This window comes from Pelecanus crispus, chromosome 4, assembly GCF_030463565.1.
Source record: "Pelecanus crispus isolate bPelCri1 chromosome 4, bPelCri1.pri, whole genome shotgun sequence".
Classification (NCBI taxonomy): domain Eukaryota; kingdom Metazoa; phylum Chordata; class Aves; order Pelecaniformes; family Pelecanidae; genus Pelecanus; species Pelecanus crispus.
The window spans coordinates 38,645,867-38,667,621 of record NC_134646.1 but is presented as its reverse complement, the minus strand read 5'-3'; the positions used below and the strand labels follow the sequence as shown (position 1 = coordinate 38,667,621).

The window sequence follows — 21,755 nt, the reverse complement described above, 5'->3', positions numbered from 1 at the left end:
CAATAATCACTCACGATTAATTCTTAGTTTAAACCCAAGATTACTCGTTGGAACTCAGGGCCTCTTTCCCCCAAGTGTGCTGTGGCTTTTGTGTAACAGCACGGCTTTTAAAATGTAACTCTACAAAAATAAACAAGAGGCAAACAAGTCCTAAGGCTTCGGGCTCTGTCCTACATACTCTCTCCCTGTTTCTGTCAAAGAGATTTTCTTCTGCGCAACATGTAACGATGTGATGCGTTTTGGGGAAGATTAATATATGCAAATATAACACCAGCACACAGAGTATGTCAGAAGTTCTTCATTATCACTAAGACAACTGAAGCACTAATCTTATTTTAGAAAAGGAGCGATCACAAGCATTTAAACTGGAGGAAGAATAGAGTTGTCCGTATCTGTACGTGGTCCTGAAGCCGACAGGGTTTTTTTTTTGATGCACGAGATCAACATTCCTAGAGCTTCCTGGGGTTTGGTCACCTCCATCGCTGCTCGTACGGTGGACAGATGATCTCTAGGACAGCCAGCTCTGCAGGGACCTGTGCTGCTTGGCAAGGTTGGACAACCTTGGTGTTGCACAACCACCTCTCGGGGAAAAAAGAATGGGAGTATTAGGAGATGTAAGCACCCGGTGATTTACTTTTATGCCGCTGCCATTCCTTCATCTCTAAAATTTCATTCAAACTGATGCACAGGAGCTGTGAGATTTTTTTTCCTAGGGAGCACTGAAATGAGTTTGTTCCTTACGGAAAGCGCTGTCCGCGTCAGCACTTAAATCCTACGTGGGAAGTTTTGGACAATTACCTGACCGTAAGAGTGAGGTTGATGAACCTGCATCACCCCTGTCTCCTACTGCGATGGCATGTCCTGAGGGGCGTATGTGTACGTACACCTTGTGGTAACAGCTACGTGGGTGATATGGAGGACATGGGCATAAATAATCATAGAATCGTAGAATTGTTTAGGTTGGAAAAGACCTTTAAGATCATCCAGTCCAACCATTAACCTAACATTACCAAGTCCACCACTAAACCAATTAAGGGTAGAGCAGCAATTTCGTGTTTCCTGGCTTGGTGGCTGGATCATTTATAATGAAAGTAAAAACTAGGAATCATTAAGATTGGAAAGGACCTCTAAGATCATCAGTCCAACCATCAACCCAAAACCCCCATGCCCACTAAACCATGTCCCAAAGTGCCACGTCAACCCGTTTTTTGAACTCTTCCAGGGATGGTGACTCAATAAATCCTGTCGACTTCAGCTGGCTTCTGCAGAGCGTGGGTGAAGCCTGACTTTGGCCCAGGTGAGAAAGCTGCTCAGCGTTGAGAGAAGGCCCCAAATTTGACGCGGAGATGCGCCTGTCCGCCGCTGCACCCTAACGCCTGTGCGTGTAGCTGCGGGAAACGCAGGGCGCCGAGGTGTCGGGGGAGAGGCGGGAGCTCGGCGGTGCAAAACCCAAGGTCAGAGCGCAGGGACTGCCGGTGCCCACAGCCCGCAGCCGCCGCCTGAAGGCGGAGCCGCTCCTCCGGCAGGCCCCGGCCCGCCGCCGCCGCCGCCGCCGCCGCCCGCCCTTTCTCCGCTCTCTGCGGCGCGGAGGCGTTGCCAGGCGACGGGCAGCGCCGGCGGCGGGGCCGGGGCTCTCGGGGCTGCGGGGGCTCCGGGCGGGCCGGCCGGCGGGCGGGCGGCGGCGCTGCCAGGCGGGAGCGAGAGGCCGCCGCCATGTCGGGGGAAGGCGGCGGGCGGCGGGCGGCCGGGCGGCGCAGCGCCTTGCAGGTGAGCGGCGGCAGCAGGCCGCGGGCCGCGGGCCGGGGCGCTGGCTGTGGGGCCGGGCGGCGGCGGCGGTGGCGTCTGTCTGCCAGCAGGTTTCTGCGACTGCGAAGACAGTAATTTGCGGTTCAAGACGACACGCACAAAAAAAAAAAAAAAAAAAAAAGAAAAAAAAGCCGATTCGCTAGCAAAATGGAAAGCTGGGAAGCAGGTTGCCTTCTGTGTGGACACTAGAAGCTGCTCCCCCGTGCATAACCTGGGAAACAGTCGCTCCAAGACGTGAACAGCCTGACTTCCCTGCCCCTGCCAGCCCTGCAAAAATGGCTCTGGCCAAAGGACCAGCAGTGGCCAGCAGCAGGTGGCTCGGGAAGAGCGTAAGACCCCTGTCAAACAACCTGCTCTCAAGGCTTCGGTGGTTTGTGGCTCAGGGTCTTCTGATCTGGAGATACTGTTGCGTTGCGTAATGTATTTTTAATCTATAAGTAAGCCAGTTGCTTTCAGAACTCGCGTGAACATGGTGTGTCTGTGGTGTCCTGCAGCAGAGAGTCAAAAATATCAGCGGTGGCTAATGTGAAGTTCTTCCATTGTTTTGGACCTGCCACCTGCTTCAGGCTCTTGGACTGCAGCAGTCAGTGAAGAGGTAGTCCCTGCTCACCTTCGCCATCACCCATGACTGTGCAGACCTTTTTGTTGTACTCTTGCCAATCAAAACGTATCAAAGGGGGAAAAATTGTCACATGATGATACAGTGTCATTATTGCCAAAAATGGAAGCGGGATCTGCAAGATTTGTTTCTGATGCAGAAGAAATATAAATTAATAATTTGGGGGGGGGGGGTAAAACAGAAAAATTGGGGGAATGATGATAGAGTGAAAACAGTGTATTTTTACTTATCTTTCTGTTGTGGTTTAACCCCAGCTGGCAACCAAGCCCCACACAACCACTCGCTCACTCCCCCCCAGTGGGGTGGGGATGAGAATCAGAAGAGTAAAAGTAAGAAAACCCATAGGTTGAGATAAAGACAGTTTAATAGGTAAAGCAAAAACCACGCAGACAAGCAAAGCAAAACAAGGAATTCATTCACTACTTCCCATCAGCCGGCAGGTGTTCAGCCATCTCCAGGAAAGCAGGGGTCCATCACGTGTAGCGGTTACTTGGGAAGACAAAATGCCATAACTCCAAAGGTTCACTCCCTTCCTTCTTCTTCTCCCAGCTTTATATGCTGAGCATGACATCATAGGGTATGGAATATCCCTTTGGTCAGTTGGGGTCAGCTGTCCCAGCTGTGTCCCCTCCCAACTTCTTGTGCAACCCCAGCCTGCTTGCTGGTGGGGAGTTACTTACGGAGTGATGGTGTTTTGTCTTCCCAAGTTACCATTACACGTGATGGAGCCCTGCTTTCCTGGAGATGGCTGCACACCTGCCTGCCAATGGGAAGTAGCGAATGAATTCCTTGTTTTGCTTTGCTTGCATGCATGGCTTTTGCTTTACCCATTGAACTGTCTTTATCTCAACCCACAAGTTTTCTCACTTTTACCCTTCTGATTCTCTCCCCCATCCCACTGCAAGGGGGGAGTGAGCAAGCAGCTACGTGGTGCTTGCTTGCCATATGCGGTTAAACACAACACCTTCACAGTGATTTTCAGTTAAAGGGGTTAGTCTCTATTATTGTTTTACTTATGTATGTGTGGGAAGGGGGAATTAGTGCTGAATTTGAAGAAGTGAATCTTCCCTTCTATGTAAGAATTATTTGTGAAACCATTTCAGGATGAGCTACAAGAAGTAATTTCTGCTCGTGGAGCAAGAGAGCAAACAGCTGAATACTCGGATGACTTTGAGAGTGACGAAGATGGCATGTTAAACGGTAAGACAGAATTAAATCTTTTTCCTTTGTTGTTGACTTGCTTCCACTTCTTATGGCATTGGAGACATGGGATTTAAATTGCATGACAGATAAGAATTAACCAGTGAATATTTGAAATATTTTTTTCAGATTGGGTCCATGGAAACAGATGACAAGAAAGGAAGTAGAATAAGGATCTAGTTTGGTGGCTTTGCAAAGATTAGAGGTGCAGAAAGAGAAATGCTCGGAGACTTAAGTCAGGAGAGTGTTATATGAAAAATACTGTTAATTTATAGAATATATAGTTTCTGTGTCTTATTTTTTTCCACTTGTCTCAAATGGAAGTTGATAATATGCTATTTTCAGGTATTGAGGAAGAACTTAATGAAAGTAATTCAGGTGCTGAAAGCACTAAGAAATCAGTTGCTGTTGAGAGTCCTCCCTCAGATGATGATGCTTCACAAAAAGCAGCAGATTTGGAAAACGAAGCTGCTGATGACTTGACTTCATCCTTTCATGAAAAGAAGCTTCAGCAAATAATGCTTTTACAAAGTGAAAACATAGAGGATGGCAGAAAAGATGGTGAAGAAGAATGTTTGGAAAGTCAAAATGAGGGTGATGACAGAAAAAATAATGAAGAGTGTTCAGCTGCTGAAGAAGTACCATGTGATAATAGTGAAAGTGACTACTGTAATGACTTGCCTATTCGTAAACTACAGAAAAAAAGAAATCAAGAGGAAAACAAACCCATACCAAAGCCACGGGTGCACAAAACAAGAAATGCTTCAGCATCAGGTGAAAAGCAGGCATTTGAATGTTGTTGATGCTACTTGCTTAGTTATATTACAGTATTTTAAAGTGTTGTAATTTGGGTTATTTTCTGTGTTAAGTATCAGCTGATTTGGCTTGCAGGGAATTTATTCAATATGATTCTAAAAATACATGTTTTGATAACCTCCAGCTGCCAGGGGGTAAACTGAACCAGTGTGGGCCAAGTAGCAGGAGGGTTCCTATTTGCCTTTTCAGGAGATGAAACACAGCTGTCTGGGTACTTGAAGTCCAGCTCTCCATCAGTGCATCTCCATGGAGGGTGTGGGAGGGCTACAGAGTTGCCTCCTCTGCGTGTGCGTAGCACAGAAAGCCATATTCACACAGTGTCCACAGCATCCATGCACCCTTTAATGGAAAGGTCCTTACACAGGCATCCCTTCTCTCTGACCAGTAAAATTGGACCACAGTGTTTGCAAATATAAAGTTGAAGTCGTGATGCAGGGACATCATGATGCTGTGTAATGTAATAGAATGTCAGAAAATGAGCTGTAAGCAAAGCATTTATGAATGGTAAACTTATCATCATCACAAAGTTAAAACTTAAAATGATCTTTTACTTGGAAGATACTGAGCCACTTTGGATGTACAGTCAAACACATAAAAAAAGAACTTTGGTGTTTCATTATAAGAATAACTAATTCATTTTTAATAAGCAAAGCAGAACTTGGAATCATGCTAATTGACTATATGTGCTTTTACAAATTTAAGATGTCAAAAGACTTCATATTTTTTATCTACTTCCTAATAGGAGAAGAATTTGTCCTGTTTGATGTTGAGAGAAATTTATGGTTGGTCATTACCTGTGATGCAAGATTACAACTTTGAAATTGGTAGAGCATGATTAGTGATATCAGCTCCTTTTTTTCTTTCCACGTGATGGCGCCAAAGTCCCAGATACGTGAATGCGCAGCTGGGCACTGCAGATGCCTCTTTTTCATGGCCAGTATGCTTGTGTAGTTTTAGACTGGCAGAAAAACATTGAAGAACTCCTTTTCTTCATGTGAATCTAAGTAGTATAGTGATAGTAGCATATTGTCTTCAGTAGTCAGCCATTATAAACTTTCTTATATTAGATAAATTCATCTCTGTCCAACAGAGAAGATAACTATGCAGAGATTAATCAGCTTTTTCTGGTCCTTTGATTTTCCTTGTGACTTACTACATGGAAAAATTGTCAGTGCACTTGTAGGAACATTGTTGTGACCTCTTACCTCTCTAAACTTCACAGTAATGATATGATTAGACTTTACGCAGCTGAGTGTGCTGGATAGGCATGGTTATTCTCCCATTTCCTGCGATTAATTTGTATGAACTAGGACTTAATAAGAAATGCTTCCGTGGCAATGTGCAGAATTAGATATGCATTTCTATGTGGATCAGTGTACATAAAGAGGCAGGTAGAAAGCTGTTGTATGGCTTGATCTTGTTGGTAGCAGGGCAGGGGGAAGAAAACATGAAGAAGATAGGATTACTAAATAGGAGGAGGGTGAGGAGCCAGAGGATAGGAATCTGTAAGAAATTGTTGCATGGTGGTTTTGCTGCCCAGTGACTGCCTTGGGGAGGGAACGGCGACATCACAGAAGCAGCTAGAAATATACTGAAAGCCCTCCTCTTCAACTGCGTTTCGCATAATGTCTCCTCCTACCCAAGTTTGTTCTGTTCTGCATTGCGTGGAGAGAAGCACTCTTCCCTCTGTATCTTCTCTAGTGGATAAAGAGACCAGCAGAATAGCAAAAAGCTTTTCCTACAACAGTGCTGTATTAGATATGTGTTCTCTTCTATATTTATGAAAACTCTGTCTTTCTAATTGCAGATCAGCTCTTGAGTGTAGTTTCAATATATACACAGAGATAATAAACTGTCTATTTAGAGATTATATTAGAATCTTTAAAACTTTCATTAAACTTTCTGAAAGAGTGGCTGTAACTCTTTATATAGCTGTCTGTATATGGCCTCACTGTATTAAGAAAGCTGTTTTTTTAAACAGCTCATTTAACTGAAAATAGTTAGTTGAATCCAACTTGACAAAATAGTCTTCCAGAGTAAAATGTCTTTAACTAGGCATAACTGAAACTATAATATTTATTTTTAGCTGAGGATATCAGCATTCTTTCATTAGATGGCTGTTATAAACCATTGCCTCAACCAAGAAGTATGTTGAGAAAAAGTGGTCCTGTGGAAGACAATGAGCTTAATAGGTCAGAAGGAAAAATAAATTCTAGAAATGGATTATCTTGGGTTTTGGCACCATCATCCCTAACTACTCTGAATGCCCAAGCCACGCCCAAGAAAAAATTGCTTGCCAAAAGCCCTGGTCCTGAAGTAAGAGAGTATATGTATTGATTTTTTTTTTTTTTTTTTACCACCTACATTGGAAACTTTTGAAACTAACGTTTATTTAGCTGACAAAATTTTCTGGGAGAAAAATAGGACAAAAATAGGAGTAGGAAAATATGTCTTTGCCAGTAGCATTCTTATGAGGGGCAGATAAGAGAACATCATTCTTTTTATTTCTAACTAGAAACAGGATTTCGTGATGGTTTGCAGTTTTATATGCTGATTGGTTTTATTTCTCCAAATGTAAAACAAGAATTACACTTCTCCTAGAGAGTTCTGAACAAGCATTCTATCAAAGTATTATAAAGTCAAGTTAAATTATTCTGATTTGTTATGAATTGCTCACTTGTTTATTTGTCACTTTCTGATCTAAGGGTCCATGGCTAGAAAGTACTTCACCACCATTTTCCATTAATTTTACTTCCCACAATGAAAGATCTGGAGATTCCAATTTACTGATGTGTGGAGAAGCACCACCTGCAAAAGGTAGAACTTAGATACATCCAACCAGATGAATGTTATCATTTATACCTTGGTAATATCTACTAGTCCAATACAGATCATCTTAAAAATCAGTGGCATTCTTAATTTCCTTTCTACTCTCTTTTAGTATCTTTCTCATGCCCTTGTGTCACCTTCTGTCTGGTTTTGAGAATGTCCCAGCCTCATTCTTGCAGTTACATCCAAGTATTGTCCCAGGTATTGAGAAATTTGGCCCTAGAGGCATCCCAGGAACAGAGAGGAAGAAATTAAAGTTTGAGAATTTAGTTTTTGTTCTTTGACTTGTGTCAAGTGTATGCATCATTGTCTAAACATCTTTGAGACTTAAAACAAATCATTTTAATTTAATTTCCTCTTAGTCAGTCGACATGACTAGGGTAAATCTTTCACTTCTTCCTACACCTTTTCAGCAAAGGTTAATACAAATTAAGTGGCACTTTTTGAAATTTTTTTGGATTTGTGAGTCCTTAACAGTTCTTAGGGAATGTGGAGACCCATTAAGAAATATCAAATCTGTGAGCTTCTCAGCAGTATCCATTGAATTTACTTTTCTTAGTCCCCTTTTTCAGACTGGTTATAAAAATCCATGGACCCCAGGTTGAAAAACACTGGAATAAGCTGTTAAGACACCTTTTTTAATTTGCTAAGGGAATCATGCTGGGGGGTAATTTGTTGTGTGCAGGACTGTAATGGGTAGGTAACACAGACTGTCAGATGGAGCAAGAAAAATGCTGTCTGTATGGCCTATGTAATGTTCATATGCTGCAGCCTAATGAGATGAAAGATAGGACTTGGCTTGAAGAATTTAGTGCAGAAAGGTGAAAAAGCTGAAAACTCAGGCAATGTACTGAGTAATAAGTAATAAATATGCTTAGATCTGTGTTTAATTTCAGTTCTTTTTTATATTTTGCTGATACCTTGGATTAGAAATTTTTTTTGGTATAGCTCAATGCTTTTAAGCATCGTTAATGAAACAATGTCTGATGAGAGTTTCTATGGGGAAAAGGATATGACCATTAGTGTACTGGAATGGGTAGATTCTCCAAGTGCAGGGGCAGCATAAGATGAAGAGAATGATAAAGATGCTGGTGTCAGGACAAAGGAGGACATAGAAACAACAATGATATGGAGTCTGCAACAAAAGTGGAGGAAAAGGGATTGGAAAAGATTGCTTAAATATGATGCTGAGGTGTGCAGGTGTAAGAAATCCGAGCAGACTGATCAAACTTGTATAGCTTGAACTGTCAAGAAAGGAACTACAATAATTATACTTGCAGGTTTTATGTAGCATTTGTCAGCTAACCATGGGAAGGTTAGTATTTTGTGTCCAGTTTGCAAACAGAGCCAAACTGACTTGCACGTGAAGTTCATGCTACAAAGTGCTCATAATCAGCAGTAAATCTGCTGTCTCCAGTGACCTGTGCACTGAGTGCTGCAGCTTAATTAGAGTTCTACAGTTTCTGATGCCTGCAGTTTATATACAGTTGTACTATCTAGTAAAATATGAAATATCAACAGAGGATAGAAAATGGTTCGTAAAAATTCAGAATTCTCCTTGTAACGTCGAACTTACCTTCATCATTGTAAATCTAGGTTAAATTTCTTATACTGTCAGCATTGATACTCCTTTCTTCAGGTAAGTTGAAGTTAATCTCTCACGCACAACTTATATTTCTTTTAAGAATTCCATCAGAAAATTGTGGAAGACTATAATTTGGAATTTACTATGGCCTTTTTTGGTTTGTGTCTGAATTGTTTTACAAATTCGGATCTCTGCATTAATGGCAGTTCAGATCTGATAAAAATGTTTTTTAAGTATTATTAATAAAGTGTTTCATAAATTACAAATTCACCACTTAGGCATGCATTTAAATTGAGGTGATGTTTTGTTTAAATCCCCACCGTAGAATCTTTCTGTTATTTCCTTGTGTGTCTCACATCCCTGAAAAACACCACACAAAGAAAGTAGTTTCTGGTACCCAAATTGTCGTACAGACTTCATTAGTAGTTTGCTAGATGTCAGAAGAGCTCTTGCTGTGATTGCAATGGCTCTTGCTTTTGGTTTCTGCACTAGAACTGTGTTTGGGTGGTGAAGCAGATGGGCAGTTTTGCCTTTGTCATGCTCACACATTCTATAATATTTGTTAAAACTTTAGTTGATACTCCAGTCTTACATTTAAATACAGTACAAGGGAATAGTCGTCTTATTAGTCCGTATAGATCTTAGAAGGAAGTATGCAGAAAATACATTATATTGTATAAAATTTAGTAATATATTTCATAAGCAGTTGGTTTTGGTACAGAAATAACAATACTGAGAAACAATGAAATTCTTGTTAATGCATGTGTCCTCTCAATCGTTTTTCTACTGTTAGATCAAGATCAGAAGATCAGCACCAGTGACTTGAAACTGGAGGACAATAGTAGAAATTCTCCTTCTGGGACAGAAGCAATGATGACCACAGTATATGAGAAAATAAAGAAATTGGAGAAGACAACAGATGACAGTTCAGATGAAACGGTGAAAGTAGCGGAAGGGCAAATAAAAACTGATACGATACAGGACGTATCTGTGAATGATCAAGCTGAGCGTGGGGAGGCAAGGAACACTTCAGAGGATTCTGTCAAGGTATTATTCATATGTGTGTTTACTGTTGTTTAGAACAATGTCCTAGAAGCACAGTGAAAAGTTTTGCAAAGTTGCTGTTGGTACCTTAAATGTGTAGACCTCTGTTTGTAAAGCTGACAATTTATCTCTGGCTTCTAGAGCTTCTAGAGCTTCTAGAGCTAAGGCTCTTACAAATTCTGCATAGTTTTCTGAAAGATGTAGGGAATACCTTTTACACAAATCATTTAAACCAGGTAAAGGTATTGAAATGTGCGTTTTCAATACCCTTATGAAATACCCTTATGAAATACCCTTATCCGAGTGAAAATGTCAAATCTCTATTGTGAGGTTGGCTGAATTGGAATGAGCGGCGTATCAGTGTATGTTGGCAGAGGATGATATCCATGACTTGAATAATGGATAAGATGCAAAGCACTACTCTATGCTTTATCATAAGAAAGAAAATATGTAGATATATGTAACTGTTAAAGCTAAATATTAAAAACAGTTAAAAGATTGTTGATAAAATAACAGGGAAGCCCATTGCCCAGCTGGGTTCTTTTTTTTCCTTTTGTGTTTCTGAACTAGAGACTATATTTTTTACATAACACAAAGAAATATTTCTAGGTGCCATTCCAAAGATATACAGGCATTCTGAAAGTTTGTTTGTTTGGCTTTTTTTTTTTTTTAAGCTTTCTTACCCTGTATATATAGGTATATACCCTTTCTATATTAGAGTGACTTTCTTACATATTTTTCTAACATCATAGAATCGTAGAATATCTTGAGTTGGAAGGGACCCATAAGGATCATCAAGTCCAACTCCCAACATCCTTGTTAGCTTGTAAAAATCTGTTTCATCTTGATCTAGTTCTATTGCTTGAGAGACTCTATAATTTTACTTTTGCTTTGTGTTTCTTAGAAACTAAGTGAAGCAAAGGAGAGAGTTCTACAAAACCCAAAAGCTTCTTTATCTGACAGGTAAGAGAAAGATGCTATGTATCACAGTCCGCAGAGTGTAAGATGCATGTAAATGTGCTGAGAATGCTGCTTCGCTCTCATTTTCTGTCAGCCATTGTCTTCACTGCTGACAACCTCTGACCATCTGTGGAAAACAGTTCAGTAGATGTGGCATGTTATGATAACCCTTACTCAGGGTTATATCAGATCAGACTCCCAAGTCTTTTGCCAGTGTGTATGCTGAGTGTGTGCTACTGGATCCACCAGTGAATCCAGTCCATGATGTCTTTACAGGCATTAAGCCATTTTGTAGATGAAAGTATAAGGAATTTGTAAACTTCCTTGGGCTGAATATGTTGAGTAGTGGCTTGTTTTGGCAATAATAAAGCCGTCAGAAGAAAATGGGCTTCTTCCTCCTCTTTTCCCCTATCCCCAGCCAAGTGCATGTAAAACCAGAACCACAGTAGCTTTTGGTATACACTGGAATAAAAGGAACACTAGTTGGTATCAGCTACAATAAATGTAAAGATCATTAATATGTTTGTGTCTTGGTATTTTTCTAGGTCTCTGTCTTCTGCGCACTTAAAGAAAAAGGTGAGAGCTGTTCCATCAGCTACGCCTATTTCATCTCAATATCTGGGAACATTAAAGGTGTTGGAGGATGAACGCGTACAGAAGAACAGTACAAAATTTGACAAAGCAGATAGTTTACGAGCAGCTGTTTTCCAGGTAGGTCTTAAAAACAAACAAATAAAAACCAAACAAAACAAGGAACAAACAAAACTGTGCATATAAAGGTCCTGTTATAGGAGTCAACACCTCTTATTTTCTTGAAATCAGTATTTCTGAGTATGTTCTTTGCATATGCTTATGGGTGTAGTCTTTTATTCTGTTGGCTATGCCTTTTCATCAAATTAGGAACTAAAAAGCTAGATGAGAGGGAGATGCCATGGTTCATAATTTATTGTGTCAGACTAGTCTCAGACACGTATTATATTTTCCTTTATTTCTACTTCTTCCTTAACATAAGTAAGTATGTAGTTTAAATGTTTTTTTCCTGATAAGCTCTGTTCAGTTGGCATTCAGGAAAAGTGAAAACAAGTCTAGTATTCTCTCCAGAAGGATAATCTATGGATTCTGTGCAGAATTTCATAATGATTAGTTTGTGGGTTCCAACAGACTTTTGCTACTAATCTGTGTGAGAAAAACTTTCATTAACAGATGCGGTTCGTATTGGTATGTGTTTTTAATACTAGAACAAAGTTTAGAACCTCCAATCCATATTTATATTGTCTCCATAACTTTTGAAGTTAAAAAAGGCTTAATTTACAACACTTCCATCTCTAAGCAGTATACAGAGTATATAATGAAACCTTGAAAACATAAACCTGATTCTGCAGACCGCTCATAACACTTTATGGATGCCTGAAGTCTCATTCTTCCCAGTTGGATTTTATTCTCTTTAATTATAGGTATTTGTGAGAGGCAATAAATGTAAATAATATTCCTATATACCATTAAGAATCTTTATTTCATTCTTATTTTTCATTTTTTCTGAAGCTTAAATTTTTTTGGTGTTTTTTAAAGATCTTAAGCTTTTTTATATTTTGTAGCGCTGATTTTAGAACCCTAGTGTTCCACCTGGGGTAGTTATTTAAGTAGCACATGGAAGAATTAAGAGTAATTTTGGTGGTCATTGTATTTGTGCTGCTCTAATAATATAATGTAATAATATTTGGGCTTTTTAACAGAACTTTTTTAGTTATACCTTAAAAAGACTTTAAAAGTATAAAAGTCTTCTAATGTTCTTACAGAATTGGTTGGAAAAGAAAAGGCTCTTTCTACTGGAATTAAAGAGAATTGAAAAGAAGAAAGCTGAAAATCTAAGGAACAACATTGAAAAGGTTTGTTTACATTCTTGTTTAAAAAGAAGTTGACAAACTGTAATTCTTTGAAGTATGCTTACCTGTGCTTTCTGCCTAGTTACATCACTCTGCTATTCTAAGGCATCTGGTTTTCTCTAAATAGCATGAGGTCTGTTGAAACAGTAAATGGGATGTCCCACTTGTTATGGTTGCTGTAAAGGGTGTGTGGCTGATGGTTCCCTACACATTTACATAAGGCATGTTAAAAGTGTGCTGCTTAGATTCATTTTCAGGTTTGTTTACAAAACAAAACCTTGGGATGCTCAACCCTTCAAGTGTTAAGTTCTAATTTGTCATCTGTTAGATAATGAGTTTGCTCCCTATATCAAGAGATGCTTATCTACAGAGGATTTTGAATAGTACCATACACAATTCTTAGATTTGGCTTTTAACTATTTAATGTTTTGCTTCTAAGCATTTAACATTTATTTCATATTCTTCTACACATATTTTGCAGTAGTTTGTCTCATTAAATTAAGTTAAATTAAAAATGAGCATAGAAAAAAGTGGTCTGTATAGTTCAAATTTAATTTTGAGTATTACTTGGAATGTTGTCTGCAAATCAATTTCCATTTCTTTATTGCACCTTCTAATCCTACATTTGACAATGAGTTTAAAGCATGCTACTTCCACTATAGTTTTATATTTAAGTCTATTTAAATGTAGATTGTTATTTTCAATCTAGAAAGAAGCTGTTAAAAGAGAGGATGCGATTGCATCTTTTGAAGCCTGGAAAAAAAAGAAAGGAAGAGAAGCAAAGAAGTTAAGTGAAAAAAAGAAGCTTGAGGAACTTAAGAAAAAGGAAGCAGCAGAACAGAATGAGGAGAAAACAGAAGCAGCACAGAAGGTGATGTGAAATATGTGCATAAATAAGTATTGGATATGGTTCAGGAGATTGTTGAGAATAATTTTGATTAATCCAGCAAGAGATGGAAATTAGCTAGATTCTAAAATCTAAACATGGTTAATTTTTGAAGAAAGCTTATATTAGATTCTGTTCTGTTGGAAGTATAAATGTTTACATTTGCACACAAACAGGCATTTTTCCATATTTGGATTCTATTAACTGAACGTAAAATAAACTCCATATAAATACATTGGCAATGAACTATTACTTACTGAGAAAAATAATGTATTCTTTTTAGGTATAGTGATGGCCACTTCTGAGCAATGCTACAAACAAATATTCCAAAATTGGAATGTGTAGAAATTACAAAAAATAATAATACAGAATAAGCAAGTGGTGTATTGACAAAAAGGTGAGGGGTAAGATTTCTAATGAATCTGGTTTTCTTTAGGCATTTGAAAAATGGAAAGAAAGAAAAGTGGAATATTTAAGAGAGCAAACCAGAAAGGAAAAACAGTCTGAAAGAATCAGGAAGAAGAAGGAAGAGGAACTGGTTGCAGAGAAGAAGAGAGACAGCATGTCAGCAGTTGAAAAATGGTACTACACTCCACTGGGGTTTGGAATACAACAGTTTCCCAAATCTTTGCTTATAAATGCAATAGGTCTTCTGTGAGTGATTGATGTGCTTTTAATTCGGAGACAGTGGCATGCTGGGGATCAGACTCTTCAGTCCCAATCAAGAACAAGTATAATAATGAGAACAAGCTGTACAGCTTCTTTCAGTTTAGTAACTTAAATGCTTTCCTCCCCAAAAGGCTACTAAGCCCAGGCAGACATACTGCAACTGAGAAGTAAGATTCATTGAGTAGTATAATGTTTTATGTGATTAGTCTCATGCTTCATTACTAAGCCATAGGAAGGGAGGTAAATCTTTATCTTAAAGTTTTGTGGAATACCATGTATAACGTAGATGTATTCAGAAGCAAATGAGATGTGTCTGCTGGAGAAATTCTTTGTTAGTTTTACAAGCCAAGAGTTTTCACAGACCACGTGCAACTTACTATTACCCACAGAAGTTTTGAATCTAATTTATATATGATACCAAATAAGGGAGAAAGTAGTACAGAAAAGGTGATGCCATAATAGATAGAATAGTAGGTTCATTTATACCTTGGTGATATAATAAAGATGGACTTTGAAGATCTTGAATATATATTCTCGATCTTTTATTAAATGCGTAAAATATCTCTTTTGACTCAATTTAGTTAATCAGTCACAGATGCAGCATTTAGTCTGTTACATGATGATCTCCTGTTCTTCCTTCTCACTATACAGGAAAGAAAAAAAGGAAGAATATATGAAACAGAAGAGAGTAGAAAAAATCCTAGAGAGAAGAAAGCAGGAAATACAACAAGCAAAGAGGGAAGAAAAAAATAAAAAGGCTATGGAGGAATATGACAGATGGCTGGTAATTTTTTTTTTTTGTGCTTTGTCAAAACCAAAAAGTTTAATGTAGTAATGCGTGTCAACACTTTTGTATTGTAATACTCATTGTTTTTCATGCTGTTATGAGAGAGGCCAGATGATGGCAGCATTACATAGCTAGTCCCCCAAAATTCTTGAGGAAAATGACAAAATATGGTGGGCTTGTTCTTTAGCATACATGGAAAATATAGTCTCCCTACCTACATGTCATAAGAGTTTTGAATTTCATAGTTAGTCTTCGTTTTTTGACATTCCATGTCAGGAGCAGCCATTTCTAAAGGGCCAACTCACCACAGCACAAAACCTGCAAAGCCAAGCAGCATCACCAGCTGCAACAATGAGTGCATATACATTCAAGGAAGCATTTAAAGTGGAGACTTGTATACCTTAAAATTGATAACATCACATGTAATGAGGTTTGAGATTATTTCTATTTACTAGAAAGGGTATACTCTGATGCTCCCAGTTATCTTTTTTCCTACAACAGCATACTTTAGTCACAGTAGCAGTAAACTAATCTAGTACTGTAGTCCCAACAATAAGGCAGGGTTTTTTTTCCTTGCTACAGAAAGACAAACTAGAAGGGAGATCACTAATATTCTTAGCATATATTGTTTTCTTAAAGATGTGTGACTTGCTAGTTAAAAAAAAAAAAGTGTTTTTCGTCCTCGTCCTGTAACACAGTCATTCATCATAATGACTTGCAAGGTTTTCTTCGTTTGAGAATGTTTATTCTTTTGTCTCTCTTCCTTGTGATTTCTGGCATGCGTCCTGTACATATGGTCTCTGCTGCCATTTATAAGAATGGGATCTTGCAACTCAGCTGGCTTAAGGTCCTTACAGGGATTCATTTGTACTGTCAATAGCTTAAAAAAGTCTTTTCCAGAGTCTCGAGTGGGCTTTCTGTTTTTTGTGGGGTGGGGATTGGTAAGAACTGAGGCAGGCAGATGTACCGGTGTGGGATGGATTTTAAAAGGACAATCATCTTTACTTGTCTAACCCAGAAATATGCAGTTATGTAAAACAGAAAGAGCCTGTATGTTTTCCCTTCTCTCTATTTTCAAACCTTTTTAGTCTTAGGTTTAAGTCTTTTAAGATCTTATTCGACCCGGTCCTCTGTTGGAACACCTCTGATTTCTGTAATCGTTGGTGAGAAGTGTTTTCTCTGGGCCCCTTTGTCAAGTGATTTCCAGCTCAGTTTTGTCAAATGATTAAAGTCCAATCATAGATTATTTCTTGCTTAGTCAACATTCCTGGTTCCCAAGGAAGGCAGTATTATGCTTTGAGTAGTAGCTAATGCTCTGCCCCAGTATGCTCTGCCTACTGAGACTATCCTCAGTTAGTGTAGTTGTACCAAAGCATGAATGATACCTCTCATTGTACATTTGATATCCTTGCTGTCTTGGACTCTGTATGATGGCAAAAAAATTGTCCCTTTTTTTGGGAATTAAATATGCTGCCTAGCACAGGCTCCCCTGTTCAAATTGTGTATAAATTCCTGAGGTCATCACTTCAGTGGGATTATTAATATAAATTTTAGTAGTTGGAGGAATGACCAGATCTAAATGGACATACATGTGTCTACATGAGAGGAACAGTTCAAAAAATAAGCAGGTGTTGGAGGATGTGATAGGTACTGAATTGGTTGGCAGAGGAACCTCTAAAATTATCTCATTTTCAGTGTCTATGTGCAAGTGTTGACTGATGTGTCTCAAGCCCAGCTTCACATTTTTACTTTCTGAAATTGTGCTGGTTTTTGCAGCTAACACACCTTTATTTGAGAAAGCATATGGAGCAATGGCTCTGTCATTGTGTTTGAGCAGAATATTATCTCACTGTGTATAGTAATAGAGAAAATGCACACCTTCAGTGAACTGCAGGAGAGAAACACCTCTGAAGTAGTCAATGTATTATGAGGGGAACTAAGATGATATCTGCCTACGTGTAGATAAATACACATCAAATCTGAGGGGGCAGAACTGTGGAAGTCTTTTAAGTGTATTATTTCATATAAGAGGATTTTTGTCTGAAGGGAAATAAAATAGGAGTAATATAGTGAGAAGTATTCTAATAAGTTTTTCATTAACATTCAACAGAAATAAATGTGTAAATTCATCCTCAGCTGAACCAGGTGTTGACCATAATGCATGGGTAAAACAGACATAAAAATCTCCTTGTAGTTCTTCTAAAATATAAGAAACATTCTGCTTTTATGTTCATGGAAATTCTGTTACTTATACTTGTAGAGGTCGTTGTGTGAATGTTTGATAACATAAGTGCATAGAGAAGATTACTTTTTAAGCATGAAAATAAACGCCCTGAAAAAGGCTATTAACGCTTGTAAAATACTAACATAAAAAGGATAATCTTGAGCTGAGATACTTTAGTGTTGCTGAGGAAATTTAAGCTTCTGATTTTTTTGTTTCTTTCATAGTATTTGCCTCTTGTTACTCAAGTACTTTCAAGCCAGTCTAGATATTTTGCTTGATAAATGATCTTTTTTTTACTTAATACATACTACCAGTGTCTGACACTTGTCATTGACATGCGCCTGTTCTGAGGAGTAGAACGTAGAGAAGAATCGTAGAGAGTTTATAATGATAGATCTGTTTAGTTTCCATTATTTTTGAGATAGTAATCGATACCTGTTTTCTGTAGAGAAAAGCGAGTATCCTAGATGTGTTATGTTCTCCATTTTATGTGGTAAACATTAACCTAGTATGAGTTGATGAGAAGTAAGGCTGCTCTCAAGTAATTCTTCAAGATCAGCATAGTGAGGTTAAATGCACTAGAAGAAGTTTGAAATTTTACCTTGAGGTTGAGCATGCTCAACACCTATTTTTGGCATTCCAAAGCTGTTTAAAAACATCAGGAAATGATGTACTGGATCAGTCTCATGGATTTGTTGCTTTTCTGGCTTAGAAACAGCTGATGTGGGTTGTTCATTTCATGTGGTTTAATAAGATCTATCTGAAAATACTTTCTATATTGGAATTTTAATCTCCTGGCATTGCAATATGTTAGAAATAAGGCTGTTATTGTTATTCCTTTTAAATGTTGTAAGGCTCCTGTACTATCTAAAATTCAATTATTATGTGGTAGTCATACTGCTAAAGAATGTGATCGTCCCAGAATTTTGTAAGTGAAAAATGTATTCATCTTACTAGGCTATTGAGTAGGAAACTTCCGCAGAGAAATTGAACCATACAATCGAGCTGATGTAGTGTATGACAGGCTACAGTTATTGTTTTCATCTTTCATGGTTTCTGTTACTCTTCTCCTGTTAGTGCAAATAACATCTTGTTTATTATTTTAGGGAAGATTTATATCAGTATTGTCTTGTGAGAATGTGAACTGTGGTTAGGACTGGAACATAAAAAGCTCTGTGTTGAAGGCAGGGAAGAAGCTAGTAGGTCTTCATGGCATATTTTATATAGAACAGAACGATATACAAATTAAAAAATAATTATAAATAATTGCAAATTATTTTTTGATTGACAGATCTCTTGAAAATCATTAGTTAATCAGGCACAAAAAGAATATTGCAAGTATCTTGCTTATCCTTCATCATCCTAACTGCCCATGGCTGTTTGAAACAATAGAAAATATCATCAGAACCTTGCAGTGTTTATGTTAGATAGATATTTGTTTATAATTAAATTGTGTAATTCCCAGTTTGTTCTAGTATGTGGTAAGTGTGATTTAATAAGTACAGAAAGTTACAAAGATGCATCAATGTTCTCATGTAATGAGGACAACATATTTAGCATTGATTTATGTATCCTCTTAAAGAAAAGAAGTAATTAAGATGAGACTAATTATATACAAGACAAATACAACACCTAATCCACTAGGCCTTCTGCTGTGCTTTTTGTTAGTGCACAAAACCAGCCCATCCTTGAGACAGTCGTCTTAATAGTAAATGACATCAAATGTGCAGCCTCTTGTGTTGCACTGTGCAGTGTGTGTGACTGAATCCCTACAGGGGATGCTCTAAGCTCCAAAAGGCAAATCTCCATTGCATGTTAACTTTTCATTTTACACAAGAAACAATAATTGTAACTTCTGTTGGTGGAGTTGGTTTTTCGTTTGTTTTTTTGTTTTGGTTTTGGGTTTTGGGTTGGGTTTTTTTGACACATCTTTTTATTCTCAGGAAAAGAAAGAGAGGATGGAGCAGCTTGAGAAGAAGCAAAAGAAGTTGCAGGCTGTCCATGGGGAAGCACCTTCTCCCTGGAGCCCACCTGGCAAAGTCACATATTCAAGGAATTACTGAGCAGTCTGTTGCCTTCTATGAGAAAAGATGATCCACAAAGTTCTGATGATGGCTAGTCATTATTTCAATAACAGCTGATTTTCACTGAATGCATAATAGATGTTGCATCCTTTCTTTTTGGTTTATTTTCTCTTTGGAGTTTAAATAGATCAGTTGTCCATTTCCATTGCTTTAGAAATGTACTACTTTTTGTAATTCCACATTTAACTTACTTTTGCTAAATCCTGTGTTACTTTGTTCCTTTTTTGGTGAAAGTGTATATTAAGGATACATAAGGCTGGACTCTGGCATTTTTTTCACCCAGTAAGTAGCAGAATGGTTATTTCTAAGTTACTAGGCCACACTGCTGGCAAGTTAAGTCTGGAAGAAATGCTTTGTGAAGGGGACAGTGATGGGCAAGGAGATGTTGGCTCTCTTGTGGTGATAGAAAGAAGACAAAAGGCTAAGCAGTATGGTAGGGGGATGTCATTTTCATGCATGAAGAGACAAGCTACAGAGAACATAATTCTTAGATTATGTTACATTATGAAATATAAAAATAGCTTTTAAATTAAAACTGCATCAAGCAGAAACAGGATTTCATGGGGCCAAAACCTGTCAGCTATGTGATGGTATGAAAGAATTAAACTGGAATCCATAGAACATAAAATGATCTAGGACTAAGTAAGACTGTAGCTGTTGATTCCATTTCAGGTCTTCATATACATTCCATAGATTTCCTGCTTCCTACAGGAAACAGCACTTTTAGAGGCATGTTTTGCAGTTCACACAAAATCTTACTTAAAAACTGCAAGGGCAGAGCAGTGGTACTCTTAGGAGGTAACCTTAGACACTGAAAATTATTTTTCTGGAACTTAATTTAAAGGCTTCCATGGTTGTTTTTACATGATCAAGCAAATCCTTCGCAAACACATTTTCATCATTGCTAATGAGCTAGTTGCTGTAGTAAATTATTAAAATTTCTTCTGGTTTTTTCATGGCTATTTGCCTCTCTATTTTGGAAACAATGGCAAGACTACTCATCTTTAGAGATCTTCAAATCTCTTGTTTGCCTACTGTCTAAACTCAAGCTGTTACTTATGATTGTATTTTCTTATTTGAATTTTAATAATCACTCCAGATCAGATTTGCCTCTCAAGTGTGTATTCTTAAAAAAACAAACAAACAAACAAAAAAACCCCAACATCACCAACCAAGAAGTAAAAAAAACTAGTCTTTAAATTATAGATGTATTTTCTCAAATGAGAATCTTGCTCCTGTTTAGACTGACAGCCTCCTTGGGTAGCCAAAGAAGCATTTCAGGAGTAGACTTGCCTTTTTTGCTCAAGTCCTGTGCTGTTCATAAATCACTGAAACACTTACTAATTCTGTATTTCATGTAATACTGGGGCATCTCCTCAGAAAAGAAAAATCACAAGACCAGCAAACAGATTAATTTCTTTAGCTTCCTGATGTTTCTTGTGTGGTTTTTTATGTTTTAGTGAGAGCCACTGAGGATTTAGAGGCACTTGTTTTGGCCATAACTGTTTCTATTGCCAGAATGCTGTACAGGTGAAATTTATTGCTGGCATGTATGTGGAAGTGAAATCAGAAGGATATCTGTTCAATCTCATTGTTGAATATGGTCCTGTTCGTTATTGTTAGTATGTACTCTAGTTCTGCGAATTCCTAATTCAGACCTTTTGCAAAGTTTATGACAGGCAGAAGCGAGTGCTAGAAAGCAAAAAGATAAGACACGTTTGTTAGAACAGTAGGTAGTGGTGTAGTTACCGTCATTAACCTACTTTCAAGTGTAGAGGAAGGCTTGTTAGATGTACAGTATTTCTGTTGCATATTATCTATTGACGGTGTCAAGCAGTATTTGCTAATCTTGAGAATAATGGTGAGGTTTCACTAGTAGTTGTGCTGGATTTGCGTACAGCCAAGCCATCTGACAGATCAGATTTGATCCATTGTGAGGAGTGGTTGCAGATTTGATACAGCTTCTTCTAGATTATGAAGTATCTTTATTGCAGGATCAGGTTTGAGTATGTTGCCTGGTATTTTACACTGCGTGTCTTGGCTTCCAGTTGCCTTGCATGAACCTTGTTCATGGTAGCCCTGTTGTGTATTGGGATTTTTAACCACGTCTCTGCTTGTCCTGCCTCTTTCTTCTAGTTCTTTCCGAAAAGACAGTTGTACTGGACCTGGCTTTTATTCTTTAATTTGTTTCCAGCCTTCTGTCACTGTCACAACCCAGAAATGTTGTGGCTGGAACAGTTCTTGTTCACTAAAGAGTTTATAGAGAAGCTAGGGACCTTTATGACACCCATCCTCTGATTATATGCAGTCTGCAGGTAATGCACACTTGATGCCTGCCAGTGGACTTCAATGACAATAGTGAC

General features: G+C 38.3%; 1 protein-coding gene across 1 annotated transcript; it reads left to right on the top strand.

Annotated features, from left to right (window-relative positions):
- Positions 1–851: 851 nt before the first annotated feature.
- On the top strand, positions 852–19,371 carry MAP9 (microtubule associated protein 9). Its single transcript, XM_075709487.1, has 13 exons — positions 852–892; positions 1,527–1,767; positions 3,529–3,625; positions 3,971–4,399; positions 9,649–9,902; positions 10,804–10,862; positions 11,405–11,570; positions 12,656–12,745; positions 13,452–13,613; positions 14,065–14,210; positions 14,949–15,081; positions 15,361–15,441; positions 19,252–19,371. The coding sequence occupies exons 1-13, from the start codon at positions 852–854 to the stop codon at positions 19,369–19,371; spliced, it is 2,019 nt and encodes a 672-aa protein (XP_075565602.1).
- Positions 19,372–21,755: the final 2,384 nt, after the last annotated feature.